Consider the following 23,177-nt stretch of genomic DNA (forward strand, 5'->3'; position numbering starts at 1 on the left):
GGGGGGAGGAGGGCAGAGAGAGGGAGAGATTTTTGATTCATGGTCCAAAATTACCCAAACTTTATTGCCAAAATGTCTACATTTTTATGTGCTTAAACACAGTGAGTTATGGAAACCTTAAAACAATGGAATGATCTCCTTCATTGCGCTCCGTTTTGTTCGAAGGAACCACTCCTCTTCCCAGGGTGGAATCTCTTATTGAGTTTTATTGACTTACAAAAATGCCTCTCTGCTATCAGCACCATCCGGGTGCGTGTCATAAATACAAGGGTGGGACATGGGGCTCTGGGGAGAAAGGGGTTAAACCCATTTCTGCCCCAAACCCTTTCTCACGCATCCTTTTTATGGCATCCATTTGGCACATCTTCCACGTGAACCTGCCTGAACCAGAGGGGCTGCAAATTCCTTGAAGCGAATCCAGCACACGGCGCTGCGGTTCCCTCACTGTTGGAGTCCCTCCTCTGCCAGGCATGCAGCTCTCCCAGCAGTCTGCTGAGGCTGCAGCGCTGGGTTGTGGGGCTGCAAGGTGCAGGGTTGTATGATTGCAGGGCTTCAAGCATCCTGGGTTGTGGGGTCATGGGGTTGTAGGGTGTGCTGAGAGCTCTGCTGCAGAGCTGGGGCATGCCCTGGCTGTGCAGCTGTTTGCAGCTTCACAAGCAGAGGAAAGCAGATATTTGTGGGGGCTTTTTGCATTGTCTTGCAGCAGGAGGACACCCTGCATTGACCATTGCACTGGGCCCGCTGGGAAGCTGCAGCTCCACGTGCAAGAACAACGAGAGCAACGTGCAAAGAGCTTTCCTCAGCCCTGGGGATCAACCCCAACACATCCCCCCTCCCATCCCACCCAGCAGAGGTTCCTCTGCTCCTTGTCTACACAACACCTGCCTTTGCAGAGCTGTGAACCAGGCAGGACTAAGGTGGGATGCACAGGGCTCTGCTCAGTGCCCACAGCAGCCAGAAGGTGGGAGGGGGAGGACGACAAGCCCACAGCCCCCACTCTGCGTCAGAGGGGAAAACTGCACGAGCCCCAGAAAAAATGTCTGCAGCCCTATAAACTGACACCAGTGTTTATAATATTCCTAAGTGCTGTTGCGTGATGAGAGCAGTTCTCCGACGAGGAAAATTTACTTTTTTTTTCCTTCTTCTTTTTTTTTTCCCCCTCTTTTAAATAAAGTTAGAAAGCTGCGAGTCCCACAGAAGATGTTTTGGCTTTGGTTCAGGGTTTGTTTGTTTTTGCTGTTTGCTGTAAGTAACAACTGAGGGCCATTTGCTGGCGATAATGTTACAGCCGCGGCGCAGCAGTGGGAACTGCTGACAGTCAGAAGTTGTTGACCTCCTGGGTAAAACATATCTGTGCACATCTCACATCCTGGGGCATGAAACCATCACTTTGTCATTGCTTTGTGTGTGGAAAGGCTCCTCCATGTGAACCCGGCACTTTGCTGCAGTCTCAGTTTGTTTATATTGAGCTAAAAACAAACAAGCAAGGAAAGTGGGCAGCTACAGCGATCCTATGAGTGGAAGGAATAGCAGGGAGATGAGGGTAAGTAAGGAGCAGGGATTTGAGGATGGAGAGGGGAGATGGGGATGGGGAGGAGGGACTTGAACATGGGGAACAGGGAGGTGATGGGGAACAGGGAGAGGAAGATGAGAAGCAGAGAGATGAGGACAAGGAGCAGGGATGTGAGGATGGAAAGATGGGGCTGTGAACATGGGGAGGAAGGAGATGATGGAGAGGAGGATGGGGAGCAGGGAGATATTGGGGGGGACATGAGGATGGAAAGTGGGGATATGAGCGTGGGGAGGAGGGAGATGATGGACAGGAAGCAGAGAGATGAGGATTGGGAGCAGGGAGATGCAGATTGGGCACCACGTGTTATTTCCTCTCTGTATCATTAGAAAATGGGAATTTAGGCTTAGAAAAATGCATTACCTGTCATCCCCAGTGGCAATCCATGTCCATCCCCAGCACAGCCCTCACTGCTCACCGTGCCCTCCTGCCCTGCACAGCCAGGTACTGCAGAACCACAGCCGCCGTGAGAGCCAGGAAACAAGACATGGGAAGTTTATAAACACCCCGCGGATGGTTTACGGAAAGAGGTTATGAAACGCAATTAAATGCTTTATAAAGTGTCCTGATTTCACTCCTCGGTCACTGTAGAATTCTGATCATAAATCAGAGAATGTGCTGCAGTGGGAGAAATGGGAGGAAAAGGGGGAGGGAAGAATGGGGATGTGGGTACCCCATTCAGCTCATGCTGTGCCCTGGGTTCTGCTCTGTGCTGGCAGGTTGGAAACAGTGGCAGAGAGAGGAGAGGTGAGCACAGGGATAGGAGAAGCTGCATTGCAATGCATGATTTGTGGATTGATGTGAGGCTGCAGAGTGATTCCTCGTGCCCTGGGAAGAGCTGCAGACAGACGGTGTTTACCGAGGACGCGGAGCTGGCCAAGAGCTAATTGCAGAAGTCTGAACTGCATCCTCCCCGCTGCAAAGGGCATTCAGAAATAGAGATGCAGGCTGCATGTTAACTGCACCTCCACAGCCAGGACAGCTTCTGCCCCTCTTGTAGTCTCTGGAAGTAAAATCAGACCCTGCTCTGCTGATATGAGGCTGCAGTGGGGCAGATACCCCCCTCCTGCCCTACCAGGGCTCCCTCTGGCACTGTGACCCAGCACTGACACTGGGCACTGGGGAAGGTCACAGGGAAGGCTTACAGGAGCTGGAGATGTAAGAGCCAGTATTATTTCCCGTCCATTAAAAGAAATGTGGAAAAAAATAATTAAGAAAGCCCTGAGCCCCAAAGTGCAGCGCAGGCATCATGTGTCTGACATTTGGCTTCTCATCCTCGAGCCGCTGCTCCAACAGCTCGCAAGCCAGAGGTTAAGCTTCCTGGTTCCTCTTTTTGATCTGCATCATTCACATTTTTCCATGTTGTTGGCCACAATCAAAAAAAAAAAAAAAAAAAGAAGAGAAAAGGGAAAGAAAAAAGATCCCTTTGAATTAGCAGGCAGGGAGAGCCTCTAATTGCCTTCCCAGCCCCTCCCAGGTCAGATCCAGGCTCAGCCAGGAGATGAGAGCACGAGCTGCACCTCGGGGTGGGCGCAGAGGCTGTGGAGTGCAAACCAAAGAGCAAACCTGAGTGCAGCCCATCACAGCACTGAGCCCCAGGAAGCACTGAGCACCCCACGGCTTTGGTGAGCTGCAAACCTCTTCTCCCAGCCTTACAAACCAAAGCACTTACAGTACCTTGAACTGTTCAGCTCTCTCCTTCCCATTCCCATCTATGCATGCCTTTATCAAGCTCCATTTCAGCTCTCATTCTGCCATCATTCCAGACATCCTCCTGTGGGCACCTGCTCAGGGTGCTGCCCCAGCTCAGCCCCACACCAGTAGGAAACCATGGGCGGGATGCTCCTGTCTGCCCTCAGCCCCACACGCATGGGCCAGCTTGGCAGACACGTTTCTATCCATTACCAGCTAATGCAATGGAACTGGCTGACAATGGGTGAAGGAGCTGCCAAAATCCAACATGAGGCCTGCAGATGTCCCTGGGAACAGCAAGCCCTGCTGGAAGATCTGTGCCGTACAAAAGGTTCCCCTCAATTTGCTTCAGATGCTCCTCGGCCGTCATTAGAGGATGGGGTTCTTTACAGAGAAACACATAAATCCAGCACTGCGTTCAGGCTGTTATTATCTCCTCTGGTTCAAATTAAGTGACGGGGGTCATTTTTTATATGTTGCAATTTGTCTTTTTAGCTGAGGGCACGGAAAGGAAGGGGGGGGGGGTGGAGAAGGAGGGGAAGCCAGCACAAAAATGGGGAAGGGACGTTCTTTAGCAGACAAGGAGCTGAACTGACATCAGATTCTCTCTACAGCTTCACCACGGGGATGAGATGTAGGCAGACACAGCAACAAAGCACTGATTGTGCCTGGCAGAGTGCACACACTGATGCTGCACCATGAGCTGCTGCACTCAGAGGTGAGGAAGGAGCAGAGAAGCAGGTGTATGGGATGGCCCAGATCAGCCTGCAGGATCAGCCCAGGGAACTTTTGTTCTACCAAGGGCGAACAAAAGCTTTTTTTGGGGGGGAAGAAAGAAAAACACAGTGGTTGGATGAAGGTGTGTGGAAGCAGCCCCATGAAGCTGCCCCAGGTAGGCAGCCCTGACTCCCAGCACCATCCTGCCCTCAGTACAGCATCATAAACTTCTCTCCCTGACACGTAGGAAAATGTTTTAAGGCACGACTTTATAGAGAGCATCAATCACTTCAGAGGTGATGGAATTGCTGCAGAATTATAAGCAAGTCTGAAGTGTCTACAGAGGACTCTAAACACTGTCTTCTATTTATTCTCTGTGTCCTTTGTAAATGTAAACTTCAGCGGAGCCCAGAGGCCTTTCCGTCTCCGTGCCTTGTCAATCCAGCACCTTTCACCACCGCTAAAATCACAATTATAAAAAAAAGGGGGGATTACAAAAACAAACACAGCCCCTCTCGCTCGCGACTGATGGCTGCGGACTGTTGAGGGACCCACCCCGCAGAGCCCCGGGACCCCCCCCCCACCCTGACCCACGGGGGTCTCTGCAAGGAGACGGAGCCCGGAGCTCCCACGTGTGCCACGCGTCCATCTCCTGCGGCCGTCGGATCGACGGCGAGTAAACACAAAGCGGGGCCGAGAGGCTCCGGGAAGATCAAGCGGAGGACAGTGCGCTGACAGCGGGCCGGGCGGGTGCGGGAGAGCCGTCCCAGCTGGAGAGAAGCTTGGAGAGGGGAAAAGGGGAGAGCTGTGCAAAAGGCTACAAGGAATCTATGCGGAAAGCGGCCCTGCTCTGCCAGAATACCTGGGGGTATTGGGGGGGATCTTTGATGCAGTCACAAGTCCAACAGTTGCTTTAGCTATAAAAAACCCAACCCCTGTTTTGAAAAGCATCTCGCACTGTCGGGGAATCGTCCTTTATCCCGCATGTGATGGCAGAGGGCACAAAACCCCGCACCGTCCGTGCTCGGAGGCGCCGGCAGAGCGCGCTGCGCGGCCGCCTGCGGGACGGGACATCCCGCGTGTCACCGCAACCAGCAGCTCCTGTCCCCATGTCTGCTGTCGGTGTTTGAGCTGCTGAGCTGCACGGCCCGTCTCAAACCACAGCGGCGCTATCGTAACAATTAGTCGTTAATATTATCGGAGGGGCACAAGGCAAACCCGCCCTATCTGCACTGCTCGGCTCTTCCCTTAAGGTAATGAAGTGATGCCAGGGATGCTGGCTCACACTGCAGCACAGTATGTGAGGGGAGCTACAGGTGGGCTGCAAGAACACAGTCTGCCTCTGACACAAGCCCATCAGCCAGGAACAGCCCAAAAAGAGATCTTTCCTCTATTGTGGGATCAGATTCCTCCTGCTAATAAATGGCTTTGATTTTCATTGGTTCCAAAGGAAAGGAGCAGGGGAAGGGGGGAAATAAAACCAAACCACAGCCATCATGCGGTGCCCGCTGTCAGCACTGCTCCTGTGTGCAATGCCCATTGCAGGGCCCCATCAGCAGCTCTGCTCCTCAGAGCCCTCAGCCCCAGAGGAGGCAGAAGGGACTCAATGCATGGAAGGGGCAACAAATGGGTGCTGCTTCCAAAACCAAGCTGGGAATGAGGCATTTTCACAGCTATGACTCACACAGACCTGGCCTGGTCCATCCTGCAGCCATCAGGCTGAGGGCAACCCAGTGTCCTTAAGCCCTGGAAGGATGAGCCTCTGCCCTGGTGCTCACAGGGAGTGTGACCAAATGCAGCTCTGTGCTGCCCTGGACCAGCTATTAAGTGAATGTGATTGACACCCATAGGCAGATGCAGGTCTGCCTGCAAGCTGTGCTCAGTGCTGGGCACTCCAAACTCTGCCCAGGGCTGTGACATTGGGATGCAGTGCTGCAGGCGCCGAGCTGTCCCTGCGCCTCCCACTGCGCTGCACCAGCTGATCCCTGTACTCTCACACCAGGGCCTTCCCACGGGCTGGCTCCAAGCATCGCTTCCCAGTTCGGCCCATGGCCCCAGTAACTTTCCACCGGGGTTTGTTTTCACTGAAGAGTTGCTGTAGCGGAAGTGCAATACCAGCAAAAGCTGGCAGGGAATCCAGGGGGCAAGTCTGGAGTAAAATTCTGATAATGCTGTGTTTATACCAGGAATTTCTTCAGCAGATAAATCAAGTGAGCGCAATAACAGATGGGAAATGGCTGCAGACACCAATGGGTTCTGCATGCAGCTGGGCACCCACTCACTATGGCTGCTGCTGCCCTCCCACCTCTGCAGGTGTTGCTCCATGGGGTCCTGGGTTGCTCTGCACCCAGTGCTGTGGCTGCAGGGATCTGGGGACCATCGGCTGCATGCACACTAAGCTCTGTGCTGCAATACTTGCAGGCTTAGTCACATCCATCCCTTCACTAATAGATGCTGCTTTTGCAGGAGTGACCGACAACTGCTTGTGTTTCTGCTGTCAGCTCCAATAAACAACTGCATTCAGAACTGAGGGGGGAAAGACAGCTTGGAAACTATCTGAAAATACCAAGTTTCAGCACAATATCCATGCCAGCTAAACAGCCCTGTATCTCTCCCAGGTCACTGTGCTGGAGGGAAGTGGGGTCTGAAAGGCAGCGTGACCCACTGCCAATAAATCCCACCCTGCAGCCCTCCCACATGGGCTGCATGTTTCTCAGCACGCCGAACCCCCTGGATCACGCACCATTAACATTCTCAGTGTGACATCTCCAAAATACTTCAGGGATGAATTGGTTGCTGGATGATTTGCAAAGCACTGAGGCACAATCCCCCGGAGGTGTGCTGGTGGGGAGCCAAGGGCCGGGGCCCAGGAGTCATGCACTCCCTGGGGTCGCTCAGGAGCTCAGCCTGGCAGCATCCAGCAAAACCCAAGGCACAGCACTGGGGATGTGCTGAATGCACACGCAGTCCTGCAGAGGACCTGTGGGCATCCCCTGTCCTCACAGCCCCTCAGTGGCTGAGTTCCCATGAGTACCAGCATTGCCTGCAGCAAAGCAGCCCAGCACCAGGCAGCAGGATTCTGGCTCTCAAAGGTGGATTAGACATCAAACAGAAGACAGACAGAACGCGGGAAGCCTCTTCCATCTGCTGAGCACAGCCCCAGCCCTGCACAGCCCCATGCTGCCCTGCGATCAAAGCAGCAGCCGGCGGCTCCGATCTGCTCCTGCAGCACAACCAGACCTCATCTGCCAGGCAGAAGGAGCCACTTCCCATGGGCAGCATCCTCTCCTCACTCCCTCTGCCCACAGCACTGCTGGCAAACCGCTCCTGGCTCAGGATGGTCTCAACATCACAACGCTATAGCAGTGCTTCCTCACCTTGCTCACACATTGCTGGTCTAAAATAAAGCCCAGCTGTGTGCTGACTGCTGCTATCCTTCAGCCTTGCATTCACCATAAGAGCCAAATAAAATCAGCAACAAGACCACATGTTCTCACTCACAGCTCCCCTGTACAACAGTGTCAGTGTCTTTGCTTTCACACTGTGAAGACTCAGGAATGAGAAGGGCTGGTGCTCCCACTAGATCAGCATGTGGTTATCACAGCAGTGTCTCTGCTCCTGGCACCAGGGCTGCCAGCACAGCTTGCTACCTGCCTCCTCAGAGAGGCCAACATCTGAAAGGCTCCCCTAATTTAGCCACAGTTCGTTATCCAACATAACACACCATGGGGACACTCACAGACATAACCCATCTTCCTCCTGCTGTGAAACAGGCACCGACCAAAGGGAAGGAAACACTAATAGCTCCTGCTGGGCAGCAGCACTGAGAAGCTCTGGGTTATTTCTATCCAATCACACACAAGAGGAAATCAGAAGATTCTACATACCTCCATTCAATTTCTCTCCATTAATATCGATGCCGCAGAGATTGGGTTTTGTCCTTCCTTTTTTTTTATATTTTCCTGGTATTTTTAAAAGTGCTGAAACTCTTCAGCTCCGTGCTGAGCCGGAGATAAAAGTTAACCTCTGAACTATGCAGCACCTTTTATGTGTGGCACCATACAGAGAGGGCTTCTTAGCACGAGCCTGGATCCCTAACGAGCAACCTGGATGGTTTCTGATTGTCCTCATCCCAGCCAGCTGGGGCACGAGGGAGGCACAGCCTACATACACATACAATGGGTGAGGATAAGGTTGAAGCTATGTAGAGGATGTGTCCTGCCCTGCTTTGGAGCTATGCTTGTGCCATCCACACTTCCTCACTTGTTCCACCTTCCCATCCCATACCAGATCTCCTGTGAGCTATAGGAGCCCAGCACCAGCCTCTCATCATGCTCAAGCCAAGGCTCAAGCTGTAAGTGCTGCACACCTGTGGGCGAGGTGAAACCTGCTGATTCCCACCTACACCAGCATCAGCCTGAGCCTGCACTGAGAGCAGGTTAAGGACAAAAGCCAGTCAATGTCTTCATTGGCACGTGCAAACCCACATCTCTGCAGCATCATTTCTGCAGTCAGGGTAAGATATTCACCTGGTGCTAATGAAGTGGTTATTCTTCCTACTTAGAAACTTACTCCTTTTACTTTCTCCATTTAGAAACAATGCTGGAGCACATCTGATGGGCTTTTTTTTCTTTCCCCTCGGCCACTTCCCTCTTGGCAGCAGCAATGCAATCCTGGCTTTGCAAAACAAACCCATGTCTGTTCCAATTCAGTCACCCACCCGGGTTATCTGGGAAAGAAATGCCAATGGGGGCTGTGGGGACATGAGGCCATGCAGCCAAGCTGGGGTCCATCACTGCCAGGGCCACTTTATGGCCACACTGGGGACATCCTCTCTTGTGCTGTCCCCAGCCATTGGTGCAGGATGGGCCCACGCACCTCTCGCTGCCTGCACACACAAAAAAACCCACCTCCACCACTCGCCTGGTTATAAATAAAGCAGCCACTGACCCTGGAGATTAATCAGTGGGTTGGTGTCTCTGCGTGATGTCACCCCACGTTTTTCCACAGGCCTGTCGAATTTCAGCCCGTCTGATCCGCCGATGACAGACGGGGCTCGCGCCTGCCAGACAGCCCCGGGACGCGGGAGGGGGGAGGATTTATGGCTGCCTTCCTCCCGCACGCTCTGCTTCACTCTGCACACAATACACAGATGCCTCTGTGAGATGACGGAAAACCGGGGCTGCGCGGCTCGGTCGGGGTATTTTTAGGCATATTGCACCATTTCTGGCCTTTGGTGGCTTTATGATGAACGCAGCCCGGTTTGAAGCCATCCATCAGAGCCCACTCGCTTGTGCACGTGGAGCTCAGGCTCAGCGGGGTGAGGAGTGGGTATGGAGTGAGGAATAGAGCCCAGCCCATCACCAAGGGCTGACCACGAAGCCAGGCTCTGCAGGTCATGGAGCAGCTCCTCAATTAACCTGTTGTTGGGGGGTCAGGGATGGCCATTCTTTGGGGGAGCAGAACTTTCACAACCAAGTGCTGAAGCCACATGGGGATGCAGCTCAGCATTGACAGCACAGCCCCATTGCTGCATCAAAGCAGTTCTGCCTGCAGGGCTCATCCCAGCACTCATGGCCTGAGTGCCAAAACCACCCCCCAGCCCAGCCTGGGACTGCTGCACTCCAAGCGTGTGCCCACAGCAGGCTTTGTTGCCTCAGAAAATAGCTTTCACCCAAGGTCAGCAGGCCTGGCACTCAGGGTTACCCCAGGACAGTGCTTTTCCCAACTGGGGTTCCAGGTGGTACATTATGCAAGGCTGAGAGTTATTCCTGGGGAGGCCACATGTAAGTTGAGCTGTGCCCAGCATGGGTGGGTGGAGGTGCAGCCATCCCTGTGCAAAGCCCCAGTGCCTGGCATTGCCCCAGCACCTGTGCCTGCAGGAACCATTGCCAAGGAGGGACAGCTGGGCAGCAAATCTGAGCCCTGAGCATGGAACAGAGCACAGCCACAATCACCAGCAGGACTGTGCCTTGGGAAGGGTGAAGAGGCTTCTGCAGAGCTCATGGACACTGCAAAGTGTTTGCAATAGGCCAGAGAAAAGCCGGGCACCTCCAGCAACCAGAATGAGCTGCAATGAATGACCTGCTAGGGAAATCCAGCAACCTGCTAGGGAAACTGAGCACCCGCTCCTTTGAAGTTAATGAATCGTGAAAGCCTTTGAAAGCAGAGCTTTGTTTATTTACTCCCGGCGTCTCATGCCGATGAGGCACACACACATCCCAAGAGCACTGCTAATTTGAGTGAAAGATCAAATGTGAGGCTCCTGCAGCCTCTGGGACAGCGAGGGCAGCCCCGGCCCCTCCATGGGGCACTGCCCAACACGGGCAGATAGGAGAGAGCCCAACACAGAGCTGAAGCGACACCTGGGGCTGCCAACCAGATCCTGTCAAGGAAAGCATCAGCAGAAGGAATCAGACTGGAGATGTTCTGCATGTTAAGCACTGTGAATCAGGACCCAAAGGCACTGCCCAGCACCTATATTCAGCCCCAAACCCCCAGCAGACACCCAGCACCCCCCTTATATCCCCCTCTTGCCTGTGTCTCCTGCCCAGCCCTGAGCTCTGCCCAGCGCCACAGCCAAACCAACCCCAGGGCTGCGGCACCTGGCACCCTGCTCTGCCCTTCCCACAGCAGCGGGATGCAGAGAGCTCCATCTCTTCTCTTAGAATGAGAACAACCCACGGAACAGCAACAGCACCGACAGCTCAGCCTGGCTCTGCAGGACGGAGCTGGGGCAGCCCAGGGGCAGACACGGTCCGAGCAGCGGTGCCCCGACGTGCTGCCTGCTGATGGGGCTCCCGTACGAACGCCCAGCCTCGCACAATAGCCTATAAATATCGGCCTTTTCAGCGCAATAGCTTCGTGAACAAGCTGTAATGCAATATTTCACTGAGGCTCGCAGACAAAAGGACGGCACCCCACCGGCACTCGCTTTCTGCTGCTGCAGTTTTCAGAAGTATAATTGGATTATAACCAAGCGCGAGGCTCTAGCCCCAGTTTCTCCCAAGCCAGCGAAGTCTCTGTCTGATCTCTAACAACGGGAGTCGGAAGGAAGGAGCAGAAAGCTCGCTGGGCAGAGGGGAGGGGAGGGGAGGCTGAGGGCTCCGGCACCGCTGAAAGCCCTTCAGCTGATACCGAGATTTGCGGTCCCAGCAAATAATAATTAGGCGTATTGGGAAGGGCCAACAATGAGAGAGAGGCGACCCACTTAAGGCCGATACCTTCGCCGTCAAGGCGTGGGAGGGCTGGCGGGCAGGGCTCGCAGGGAAAGGGGAGCTCCAAGGTGAGGCAGCCGCACCGCACACCTCCCCCGAGCGGCGGGTGCGGAGCAGATAGAGCTCCGCTGGGCAGAGCTCCGTTGGGCTCCCGCAGCCCGGCCCGGCCCGGAGGAGCGCAGCCCGCAGCCCGAGCCGCGGAACCGGGCGGGCGGAGCGCTTCGGTTTGGCACCCTGCAGTGACACCTGGCGGGGGCGAGCGCGGAAGAGCCGGCAGCGGCCCCGAGCTGAGCCCCTTCGCCGGCGGACCCCGACGGGGCGGCCGCGGAACGGCGGATCCATCGCTGCGGGACCGCGGCCGAGGGCGAGGCGGCCGGAGCTGCCCCGCGGGGCGGTGGGTCGGAGCCCGGAGGGGGCCGTCTGACGTGCCCTTTGGGGAAATGGGGGTCGGTCCGGCCAGAGCCGCGGCTCCGCGTTTCTGACTCTGCCCAATGAGAGCCCGGAGCACGGAGGGAGCTGTCAATATTTGGCCACAGCCCCCGCGCCGCTATCCCCAGTGTGTCCTCGCCCTCCGCACAAGGACCTCTATGGCCCGACCCGGCCCCGCCGCACGCCGTGCTCCGCTCGGGGGGCGCCGGCCCCGCTGAGCTCCCGGGACCCCCGGAGCCTCCTCCGCCGCCCCCCGCACGGCAGCATGAGCCTGGGAGCGGGGGCCCAGCCGGGGCTCGCTCAGCCGCTCGGAGCCGGGAGCCGCGAAGGAGGGCAGTGACGGGCACCCGCACCGCCCTCACCCGAGGGAAGCGAGGGCAGGACCCCGTCCCCGCTCATTTCTCCGTCTGGACCGAGCCCCGGAGAGATATGCTCAGTCCAAACCGCCTGGAAGCGTCTCCTGGGATTGCCGTGGCCCCCGGGCGTGCGGAGTGCGGAGCGTTCCCTCGGACGGCGGGCGCGGCCCCGCGGATTTGCCTTCCCTTCGTGCTCATCCTGCTCGCCCTGACGCCCCGCGCCGACTCCTCGTGGTGGTGAGTGGCCGCGCCTCGACGGCTCCGCGGCGGCGATTCCCGGACGGGGAGGGCGGACGGGGGGAACGCGTCGGGGTTGCGGAACGGTCGGGGATCGGACATCCGACGTGCAGCGCCGGGCTGAGCGGCTTTGGGGATCCCGGTTCATGCGGGCGCGCCCCGGCTCCAAACGGAGCCGGATCGGGGCCGGGCACAACCGGGGCCGCTCGGGCCGGGACCCGCCGGGAGCTGAGCCCCGAGCCCGGCCTTCAGAGGGAAAGGAGAGGGATGAGAGCCCTCGGTACGGACTGGGCTGAGCGGCAGGTAGAGCCGGAGCCCCGCTTTTAACCCTCTGCAATTGTGGGATCGCGATCCATCTCCCAAACGCCTCCGGACTGTTCCATTATCCTCCGTGCTTTGCGGTTGGTTTTTCAACCGCTCCCAAATTACCGCTCTCCCTCTTTCGAGTAAGATACGGCTCTGAGACAGCCAGAGGTGATGCCATAGACAACGCACAGAGCCAGCCGGCCTCCCCAAAATCAATCTCCTGTCCTCGTAACAATTCAAATTCGCACAATCAACGCGAGAGTCGGTAGAAAAACGGGGAAAGGTGAAGATTTCAAGTGAGCCCACACGGCTTCGGTAGGTCAGAAACGCCCGAGTAAAACTGATTTTAATCCCATCTGATTGCTGCAGATGAGTTCTCAGTGTCCCGACCTGTAACAGTGCTCAGTAACCTTGTGGAAAAGCCCAATTTACACACCATCACCATTAGCAGACTGCAGTGGCTGAAGCTGAATTTAATCTAACTTAATCCATCTGACATTGATGGGGATGAGTGACACTCCTGAGGTTGTGCAGCTCTGGGAGCACTGCACAGCCCCATTGAGAGCCCAGGTCCTCCTGGTGCTCCAGCACAGCCCTGTGTGTCATATCGGCAGCTCTGAGTGCTCTGGGACAGGAGGGGGAAAGGGAAGGGAATGGTGATCCTGGGGACAGCATCCCAGGGGACACAATGCCTGCAATGCCCGGAGGAGACCAGCAGATCGATGGGTCTGAAAGCACTGGGTGAGGAAGGGAGGCAGCAGTGGTGAGGCTCAGGTCGATGCACGCATGGCCTGGCTCCCAGCCGCCTGATCGGCCCCCACCCATCACAGCAGGCGAAGACAGGACAACATCTGTGCAGAAGGTGACGGTGCTGCTATGCTAAAAGCCGAGGCAGTCTCAGGGTTGCAGAGAAGTTGGAGATTTCTAAGTCCTTACCAAGGAGGCAGGGGAAGGGGGAGATTTGCTGGAGCTGGGGGTGGGCGCACGGGATAATGGTGCTGGAAGGGGACAGGCTGTGGCTCACAGCATCTCCCAGAGCTGAGCAGTCCTGTTAATGCACTGAGATACCTCTGATGAGTCAAAATCCTTCCCTTAGGAACAGCGTGAAAAACATCGGTTTTCCTTGCTTTCACAGCCCACTTCTCCCCATAGTGATTGCACCGCAGTGGGGGCTCCAATTCCAAATGCTCATCCCAACAAACAGGAGCAAAACCAGCTACAGTGAGCCTCAGTGTTCTCTGGAGGCCACTGGATCAGCTCTTGTGCCCTCAGCTTTGAGGCAGAGAGGAGCTGGAAATGGGTAGAGCTTAGCAGGCAGAGCCCCACATATACATTGTGCCACACAGGCTGAGCATGGTGCTTTCAGCCTCTCTCATAGAACAGAATTGGCCCTGGGGTTCATAATACACCTTAAAAAAACCAAAAAACAAAAGGAAACCTCAACCAAATACATCAACTTCAGAAGCTCACGCTGCTGATTGTGCTTCCATAGAGCAGAGCAGTCCTAAGAAAAACCTTCACCAGCACCAACGCTGCTCAGCTCTTCAAGGCAGCTCTGATAAAGCAGCGCCTTTAGCTGAGATTGTGCTTTACTGAAAGAGGCTTCAAGCAGCTGTGGTTTGGGAAAAAGTTATGCAGTGATTTCCATGGGTTTCCAAAGCACATCTTTAGCACTACTGATATTACAGTAAATACATTTGGTGGTGCATCATCGTTCCTTATTTTCATTATTATTGCCAAATTCTTCTAGGGATTCACACACAATAAACTTGTGGAAATAGAGGAAATGCTTCTCATTTTCGGAGTCAACTTTTAAAGTAGATTAATAGAGGGGGGGAAAAAAACCCCACAGAACTGGGCTGCTTCTGATCGGAGTACATGGGAAGGAAATATCAACCAAATGTTTCTTCTAAACAACTGCAAATTATTAATTTTGGGTGACGTCAGGCATGGTCCCATCGCCATGAAGAGCTCCAGGAACTGGGGAGCTCTAAGTGAGGGGTCTGGGGCTGAGTGGTGATGGGGTGTGGGTGATGGAGAGGAGAAGTGGGTGCTGCCAGGACCACCAGCGGGTGTGGGATGGCGCGGGTCGAGCAGCAGCACCCAAACTATAAAGCTCCCAAACTTATGACACATCACTTAGCAACAAAATACCGCCTGAAACACAGACAGAAATTAAAAAGGAATGCAATGGGAAAATCCCTAAATCCCGTTTACACTCAAGTGCGCCCAGGCAGGGTGAGCACAGCGCCCGTGGCGCAGGAGGGACCGTGCCATGAGCCCGGCGGTGCTGCAAAGCCCCGAGAACGGCCTCCAAAATTCCTTGTAAAGATTGGGAAGATTAGGCCAACGTTGCTTATAAACATGAACCGTGCAGTAAACAAACGCCGTGTAAATAACCAAGTTGGGTTTGCTTGCAAGCGAGGGCTCCGCCGAGGCCGCTGGTGTGGAAAGCCATTGTGGACTGAAGGTTTGGTTAAAGGCAAATGTACACAGACCGCGTGCACACCCCACCCTCACACGTACCCGCAGCCCCACGCACATCCCCCACTGCCGCCACACGCCAAGTCCTCGTCAGCTAACTTGTTTATTGCTAACCACAGCCCTTGGAAAGTACAAATATTCGATTTCATCTGGCACTGGAGCAGATGGGAGGCATCAGGCTCCCAGAGAGATAAAGCAAATCTGGGGAAAGCGGAGCGGTGTGGGCTCGCGCTGAGGTCAAGCAGTGTGCAGGGTCTGACTGCATGCAATGCCTCCAGGCTGGGACCTGTGGCACGCTGGGATGCTCTATCCCTTTGGGTGGCCACTGGCACTCTTCATCTCTGTGCACACACCAGGAGGGGCTCATGAGGAGGGAAACACAACATGAGGGTAAATAGTGAGCAGGAGCATGCCCTGCAGTCAGGTTGAGCAGGTGCTCAACCTTTTGGGGCAATGCTTATAGGGGAAGGGACATGGCAGTGGTTGCTGCTGCTTCCATCCCACACCGGTGCTGAGTCCAGGTCTGGGTGCAGTGGAGAAGTCAAACTACTTGCACACGTGGTTCTTGGATATCAGAGAGGGGCTCACTTGAGCAGGCATCGCATTGAGGTGTGTGGGAGGGGAAATAGCATCGATAGGAATGTCTGAAATTAAGCCAAGGGAAGGACAGCTGCGTGAGCCTCCACAGTGCGTAACCCATTGGGGTGTGAGTGCTGCTGCTCCCAGTCAGACCCCAGCAGCCCAGTGTGCCCAGTGCAGGGCAGTGCTGGGGGCTCAGGGACCCCATGCTGCTCCCCATGGCACACTCTGCATGGTCGCAGCAGCAATAGGGCAGTGACCAGGCCATCCCTGTCCCCAGTGTGCTCCAGCCCCGGCCATCCAGGGATTCCTTTCCTTCAAACATCAGTCCTAAAGCAGCATTGGAGGGATGGAGAACAAACTGCGCCCTCAGGGCAGTCCTGGCGCTGTGCTGGGAGCATTTGGGAACAGATGGGTTCTCTCAGTCTCTCCGCTCAGTTATAATAACCCTAATTGTGTTTCGTAGTTCATTTTTCATTAGGGTCACTTTCACCTATAGGAAGTGTCTCTTAAAAGAGAGAGACAACAGAAAAAATCCTTCTGCTCTCCCAAGCTCATTGGCCGGGTCGCTTGGAGCAGCCTCACCCGGCATTATGATATTAGAAATTATTCAAGTGAGACTAACGCTCTCAGCACACAGAGCAGTGGCTCTAAGTGAGGAAATTAGGACTATTAATCACTCCAAGGCGCTAACAATTCCAGCAGGCCAGGATGGCCCCGTTCCCAGTGGGGCTTAATAAAATACTCAGGGTTTATAATAATAAAATAATATCTCATATGTCGATAGCACCTTGCAACCCAAAGCGTGGTGCCATTGGCTATAAATTGTCCCCCCAGCCCCGTGCAGAGCTGAGGAGGGAGCAAGCAGCCTCCACAGGAACTATGCAAAGCACTCGAGGAGAGAGATGCTGCCAGGCCCTCTGGAATTCGCTCTTTATCAGATAAAGAGGCAGGGATGCTGGATCCGATCCTATCGGAAGAGGTGTCTCCAACAGCTGCCGGGGGCTCTCGGCCTCCCACCAAAGTGCAGATTCCGTATCCTCTCAGTGGGAAGGAAGAGAACAGAAGCTGCAGGGATGAGCTCAGAGCTGCCCCTGGCTCCAGCTGGGATGGGGTCTGTTCTAATGCAGCCCCAAAGATGGGCACCCCACTTTAACCTCTGGTGCCAACCTCAGCTGCTATCAATCTGATTTAGCATTGTGCCTTCCATGGTACTGGTGCAGCCCTGCTTTCCCCACAGCGGGAGCTTGCATTTCTCACTCAATAGCTCAGCAGCAGGAGGGCTGCTGCCAAAAGCACAGTTAGCAATCAAAAAGGGACTCTGGCACACCAGGAGAATGAGAGCTGCTTCTGGGAACACTGCGTGGCACATCCCAGAGCCTGCAGCCAATGCACATCAGCACAGACACCCCTTGAACCCATGGGGAGAGCAGAAGCGGGCAGAACCCTGAGCTGCTGGGCAGCCTCAACCAGGGGTAGAGATGCAATGTGGGCCACACAGCTTTGCAAGAGATCCCTAAGGAGCAGGGAGCAATGGGGCAGCCGGGTGTGCAGTCCCAGGAGCGCATCTCAGCACAGGGCGTGCGTGGGGAGGGGGTTAGCACAACTTCATGCTGCCAAGTACATAGACGCGTCTGCCTCTGATTTGCATGTTTATCTTAGAAGCAATTTAGGTTTCTCCTTGTTTACAAGAGGAGAAGTCAGCAGACTCTTAGAGCAAGAAAAACAACTGGGAGCCAACATGTGACAGTTGTCTCCTGTTCCCCACGCATGGCGCAGCCGGAGCGCGCAGCCTGTTGGGAAAGAGCATCGGCCTCACGGCTGGATGGCCCCAAAGAGCAGAGAGCAGACAGCAAACTGGGACTGCTTCCCCTCCCTTACACCCAGGCTCTGACAGCACTAACCTGCAGAACACGAAGCCGCTGGTCTGTGCTGGTGCTGCATGTGGTGTTCACCATGGGAAGAGATGAGAAGGTGGAGGTGTGGCAGGAGGAGCACAGTGCTGCTCACCCATCTCCCAGCAAGCTGAAAACCTGGAGGAAACAGGAACAGAACCAGAAGGATCCAGAGCAGCACAGAGCTCTGCAGACACTACTCAGAAAACCCAGATGTACACCTGCAATCATTCTGCTAAAGGAACTGGGAGCTTCTCAGAGCACCCCTCTATTCCCTATTTCAGTGCTTTCAAAGCATCCCAGCACTTCAGCAGTATGATCAGAGGGGATGCTTTCACCAATCCAAAACCAATGTTTGGCTGTTCTTTCCCCTCCCAAATGGAGGTTTCCTTTGCTCCCAGCTCTGGGGGTGCTGCTGCCCTCCTGCTTTATGCCACCACAAAGACACAGTGCCCACAGGCCCCAGTGCAGCAGAGCTATGGGGAGCTGTGCCTGTCATCCTCAGCTCCAGCCTGAGATGACCTCATGCTTCTGCCAGCATTTAAACAAAATAGTGTAAAAAAAAAAGAAGAAAAAGAAAAAGAAGGGTGGAAAAGATCCCATTGCTTTCTCTGCTCGCTGGGTTTTCCTGAGCCTGGGAGCTATCTCTGAAGCTGATGGAAATGATAGAGCATGGCCAGAGAGAGAGAGAGAAAGACAATGATACATTGCCCAAGCTTATTGCTTTTTATTGTGATTAAAGGGAGGGTCTTATTTCCACTCTGGGTGGGGGGTTGAAACATTTGAATCCCACCCAAACCTCTTCCCTTGCAGCCAGAATAGCAGCTCCGTGCTATGTGGCAAAAATCACTGCCGGCACAGAGCAGGCTGCCTGCTGGCACAGCACGCATGGGATGGGGATGGAAAATTCCACCATGTCTCCATTGTCCATGCAAGCCTGAGGGCTGCTGGGTGCAGGAAGAGCTGGGATCCCCCTGGTTGGTGTGGAAAGCTGCCCACTGCACATCAAACATTGCTACTGCTGCATGGAGCTGCTGCCTGCTCCCAGCAGTGCATAAAGGTGCAGACGATGTGCATGCAGGCCAGACAGCACAGCACCAGTTGTCCATCTTAAGGACTTGGTGCCAGCAGCATGAGCAAGACCTGCAGCAACAAGCAAAGCTCACATCTCCTCTTCTTCCACCTCAGCATTGGTGCCACGCAGCACCAGAGCCTGCATCTCCACACCATTCCCTTCTCCCTGCAGGTACATTGGGGCGCTGGGGGCGAGGGTGATCTGCGACAACATCCCAGGGCTGGTGAACAAGCAGAGGCAGCTGTGCCAAAGGTACCCAGACATCATGCAGTCCGTCGGGGAAGGAGCTAAGGAATGGATCCGTGAGTGCCAGTACCAGTTCCGGCACCACCGTTGGAACTGCAGCACACTGGACCGGGACCACACCGTCTTCGGGAGGGTGATGCTGAGAAGTAGGTGCTGCTGTGTGTCTGTGCTGTGCCCCAGTGCAGGGTGTGAGTTGGGATGGGGGAGGGAGAGAAAGGTTCTTCACATATTCCCTGTGCACAAACAACAACAAAAAAAGAGCTGGGTGCATCCCTGCTGCTGTGCCCTGTGGCTTTGGTTACTGCCTGGGAGAGCTTTGCCTTCCCTGTAAATTAATCAAGCAGTAATGGGGGCACTCCACTGCTTTTGTAATAGCTGCACCAGAGGAGATGGAGTGGGGGGAGCACTGGGGGAGAAGGGGGAAGGAGGAGACACCTCCAGAGAACAGGCTCATATGTAAACAGTAATGGGATATATAAATATTTGGAGAGCGGGGTTGGCCAGGAATCAGCAGTTCACGTGGGAACTCCCTGTTCCTCACATGGCAAGGGAGGCAAGGCTGGGCTCGGGTGGCACCGCTGCTGCAGGCTCCAAGCTGGGGCTGCACCATAGGGGGGTCCTTCCTGGCATGGTGGGGAGCTTGGAGCACATCAGCCATGATGAGACCTTTTGAGAGTGCCAGGAGCAGCCCATCTGTGGGGCATGTGGGCACACATGGGATGGGGTTTGTGGATGTTGGGCAGACTCAGAGCAGCCAGGAGGAAAGCAGGAGGCTGCAAGCACTGGGGCACAGCGCTCAGCCCCAGCGTCACTGTGGCCCCACGTCCTGTCCCAGCCGATGAGCACAGGGGCTGATGAAAGCTCCTCACCCTACCCCATCCTGCCAGGCTCAGAGAGAGCTCATTTCCCTTTGAAGTTGCTTTCAAAGGATCTCCAAACGAAGACGAGCATGGTTTTGATTTGCAGCATCTTTTACAGCGTTATAAAACCAGCTGCGAACTCAAACCAGAGATACAGAGCACTGGGGGGCACACAGGGCCGTGTGGGGAGCCTGGGGGCCAGCACAGCTCCCAAAGCCCAGCTCCCCCCACCCCACCCCCTCAGGCTGACCTGCAGCTCTGCACCCCCTCCCCATGCGGAGCTGCAGCCCCATCCCAGCCCACTCCTCACCCCACACTCTGTGCCCGCAGGCAGCAGGGAGGCCGCCTTTGTCTATGCCATCTCCTCGGCTGGGGTGGTGTACGCCATCACACGTGCCTGCAGCCAAGGGGAGCTGAAGGCCTGTGGCTGTGACCCACTGAAACGTGGTCGTGCCAAGGATGAGCGCGGGGAGTTCGACTGGGGCGGCTGCAGCGACAACATCAACTATGGCATCCGCTTCGCCAAAGCCTTCGTGGATGCCAAGGAGAAGAAAGTGAAGGACGCGCGGGCGCTGATGAACCTGCACAACAACCGCTGTGGCAGGATGGTGAGTGAGGCTGGGATACTTCCCAAGGCTGCCAGGAGTGTGTTTGTGGGGTCAGGGAGAGGAGAACCCATCCCTGGGGCTCCTTTCATTGAACCATAGAATGGCCTGGGTTGAAACAGATCTCGAGGTCATCTAGTTTCAACCCCCTGCTATGTGCAGGGTTGCCAACCACTAGACCAGGCTGCCCAGAGCCACATCCAGCCTGGCCTTGAATACACCCAGGATGGTCCCACTGGTTGTGGCCACCATTCCCAGTCCTGATGTGTTACCCCTTCCTGCAGGCTGTGAAGCGCTTCCTGAAGCTGGAGTGCAAATGCCACGGGGTCAGCGGCTCCTGCACCTTAAGGACTTGTTGGCTGGCCATGTCGGATTTCCGGAAAACAGGGGATTACCTGCGGAAGAAATACAATGGGGCCATCCAGGTGATCATGAACCAGGACGGTACCGGCTTTACCGTGGCCAACAAGAACTTCAGGAAGCCCACAAAGACAGACCTGGTGTATTTTGAGAACTCGCCCGACTACTGCGTGATGGACAAGTCAGCAGGTACACACAGAACCTCCCATAAGTACCTACAGCAGCTCTCCCTGCCCCCCAATGGCCTGCAGCCCCCAGGGGTGCCGCTCTGTGTCTCTTAGAGCATCCCTGGGGCCAGGATGCTCTGTGGGTGGGGAAGGAGCCCCCAACAGCCTTGATAAAACAGCCCCACCTGAGGCCCCAGGTGATGGACACATGGGTGGGGGGCCGCAGGGAGCTCTCAACACGGTGTGGGGGGGAACTGCCTGACCTGCTGTTGTTTCCTCCCCTCCAGGCTCACTGGGCACCGCAGGGCGCGTGTGCAACAAGATCTCCCGTGGCACCGATGGCTGCGAGGTGATGTGCTGCGGGAGGGGGTACGACACCACCCGCGTCACCCGCGTCACCAAGTGTGAGTGCAAGTTCCACTGGTGCTGCGCTGTGCGCTGCAAGGAGTGCGAGGACACTGTGGATGTGCACACGTGTAAAGCTCCCAAAAGGGCTGAGTGGTTGGACCAGACCTGAGGAGATGAGTGGCAGAGGGCAGAACCTGGCTGTAAACCCCCCCAACCCTGGACCTTTTCCATTTTTAAACACCTGTGCCCCCACACCCTGTGGGCCACTGCGTTCTGGGAGCTGTAGTACGACTGCATGGCTTTTATTTAATTGATTAACTCTGCAAAGCACTACGAAAGGACTACATTTCCCAGGAGGTGCTGCGGACCCTTCTATCTGCTCAGCAAAACAGATCCCTGTTCCCAGAAGGCACCAACCTCACTTCAACTGTGAAACTTCTGCTGCCTTCGTTCCCTTGGCAGAGGAGCAGTGCAACTGGCACAGACTGAGAGCACCGACCATGGGGACGCAATGACGGAGCAATGCTGCCTCTTCCCAACTTTACATTGAAGTTTCACCAGCAAAAAACAAAAGCCAGCCCACTGTTTCTGAATAACAAACTGTTGCAGACAGTGTTCTTGCTTTTACCTTTCTGCAAGGCCAGAGGAAAGGTGTTGCAAGGTCTTCAGAAAGCTCCATATCTCCGTGCTTCCTTTGAGCATCCCTGGCACGCTGTCCCCACTGCACTACTGACACTCGCTGAGCAACTTCTGCACAGTCTTCTCCCTGCATGGTAGCAAAGATGACAAGCAGGGTTGGGAACTGTCAGCTGAAGCCTGAACGACTGCAAAAAGACGAAGGCTACAGATGAAGGTTGGCCGTAGAAGTTTGCAGACAGAGCGTTAGAGAAAAGCAAGATAAATGAGATCTGTGAACTTAACTGGTAGGTTCAGAAGTCGATGGATACAAAGAGCATCTCTCTCTCTGTAAGACTCACTTGTATGTTGTGTATACTGCTTATTATTTTAAGTCAAAATTCATTATAAACCTATATCAGAAAATGATGTTCTTTGCTTTTTGAATTTCTGCATGCCTAATTTTGTACTTCCAACCCCATGGGATGTGGCTGCAGCGGTCCCTCCTGCCCCAGGTCCCAGCCATCCCCCTGCACTCACCCCCCATCACTCACAGCAGTGTCCCGATGTCCAAATCCAATGGGGAATCCTCCCAGCAGCACTGTGCTCCAGGATACCTGCTGGCAGAACAGGAGGCACCAGATCTGCTCACAGAGCATGAAGAGCCACCTATGAGCAAGGGCCACAGGAGAGAAAAGCCCTTAGAGTACTGCTTTGATGGGAAGGGCTCAAAGACTTTACACAGCCCCCACAGGGGCAGCTGGGGGTACCTCACCCCAGGCAGGCTGTGAGGGGCAGAGATCCTGCAGGATGAGCACTGAGGTGACCCATGAGATATTAAACAGCTGTGAGGATCCCCCTGCCCAGCTGTGCTTCCTGCAGCACCAACCCACCCAGCACCACCTCCCTTTGCAGTCCCACACCGACAGCACACGAGGGCCCCACTGTCTGCCCTTGGCACTGCAAAAGGACTGGGAGCAGAGGGTGTGGATGCAGCCCAACAGCTCAAGCCCACAAGGCAGGAGGTCCTTCTAGAGGGCTACACGAGGCTGCGTTCTCCTCTTGTTTATTAACAAGTGATTAGCAGAAGCATGAAAAGCACGATGCCCGGGAGCCAGCAGTGCTGGTTAACAGAACTAACCCCAGTGCTTGTACAGGAGGACGTCCCAGTGCAGGCTGAATGGAAATCAGAGTGCTGTGTGTCTTCTCACAGATGAGGCCTCCCGAAACTCCCCTTCAGTGCACTCATCTTCAGAAAGCAGATGTTTTCCATCTATAAAAGTTTATGAAGGCTGCAGTCTTGTCAGGGAATACTCGGTTCCACTCACAAGCCCCTGTTAAGTAATCTGAAGTGTACGGGGAGCCTTTTATGGAAGATCATGTTCTAATTATTCCTCCAGTCAAAAGCATGGCCGAACT

At 55.0% G+C, this 23,177-nt stretch overlaps 1 protein-coding gene and 1 long non-coding RNA gene across 2 annotated transcripts; one reads left to right on the forward strand and one right to left on the reverse strand.

Moving 5' to 3' along the window:
* The first annotated feature begins 11,061 nt into the window (after nucleotides 1-11,061).
* WNT2B (Wnt family member 2B) lies at nucleotides 11,062-22,187 on the forward strand. Its single transcript, XM_015885246.2, has 5 exons — nucleotides 11,062-12,218; nucleotides 18,729-18,949; nucleotides 19,994-20,271; nucleotides 20,553-20,817; nucleotides 21,083-22,187. The coding sequence occupies exons 1-5, from the start codon at nucleotides 12,055-12,057 to the stop codon at nucleotides 21,310-21,312; spliced, it is 1,158 nt and encodes a 385-aa protein (XP_015740732.1). The 5' UTR covers nucleotides 11,062-12,054; the 3' UTR covers nucleotides 21,313-22,187.
* Nucleotides 15,093-22,893, reverse strand: LOC107324863. The gene is made up of 3 exons (XR_004309653.1): nucleotides 22,313-22,893; nucleotides 19,974-21,909; nucleotides 15,093-19,036 (listed from the first exon to the last, which is right to left on the reverse strand). It is a non-coding gene; the product is annotated as an uncharacterized LOC107324863 (long non-coding RNA).
* Between the last annotated feature and the right edge of the window lie 284 nt (nucleotides 22,894-23,177).

Source organism: Coturnix japonica, chromosome 26 (genome assembly GCF_001577835.2).
Source record: "Coturnix japonica isolate 7356 chromosome 26, Coturnix japonica 2.1, whole genome shotgun sequence".
NCBI classification, from domain to species: Eukaryota; Metazoa; Chordata; class Aves; order Galliformes; family Phasianidae; genus Coturnix; species Coturnix japonica.

Excerpts from the sequence above, each read along its gene's own strand:
- WNT2B (XM_015885246.2), top strand. The coding sequence starts at position 12,055 with ATGCTCAGTCCAAACCGCCTGGAAGCGTCTCCTGGGATTGCCGTGGCC. Across the intron at positions 18,950-19,993 it reads CGGGAGGGTGATGCTGAGAA|GCAGCAGGGAGGCCGCCTTT; the intron begins GTAGGTGCTGCT and ends CTGTGCCCGCAG. Across the intron at positions 20,818-21,082 it reads CGTGATGGACAAGTCAGCAG|GCTCACTGGGCACCGCAGGG; the intron begins GTACACACAGAA and ends CCTCCCCTCCAG.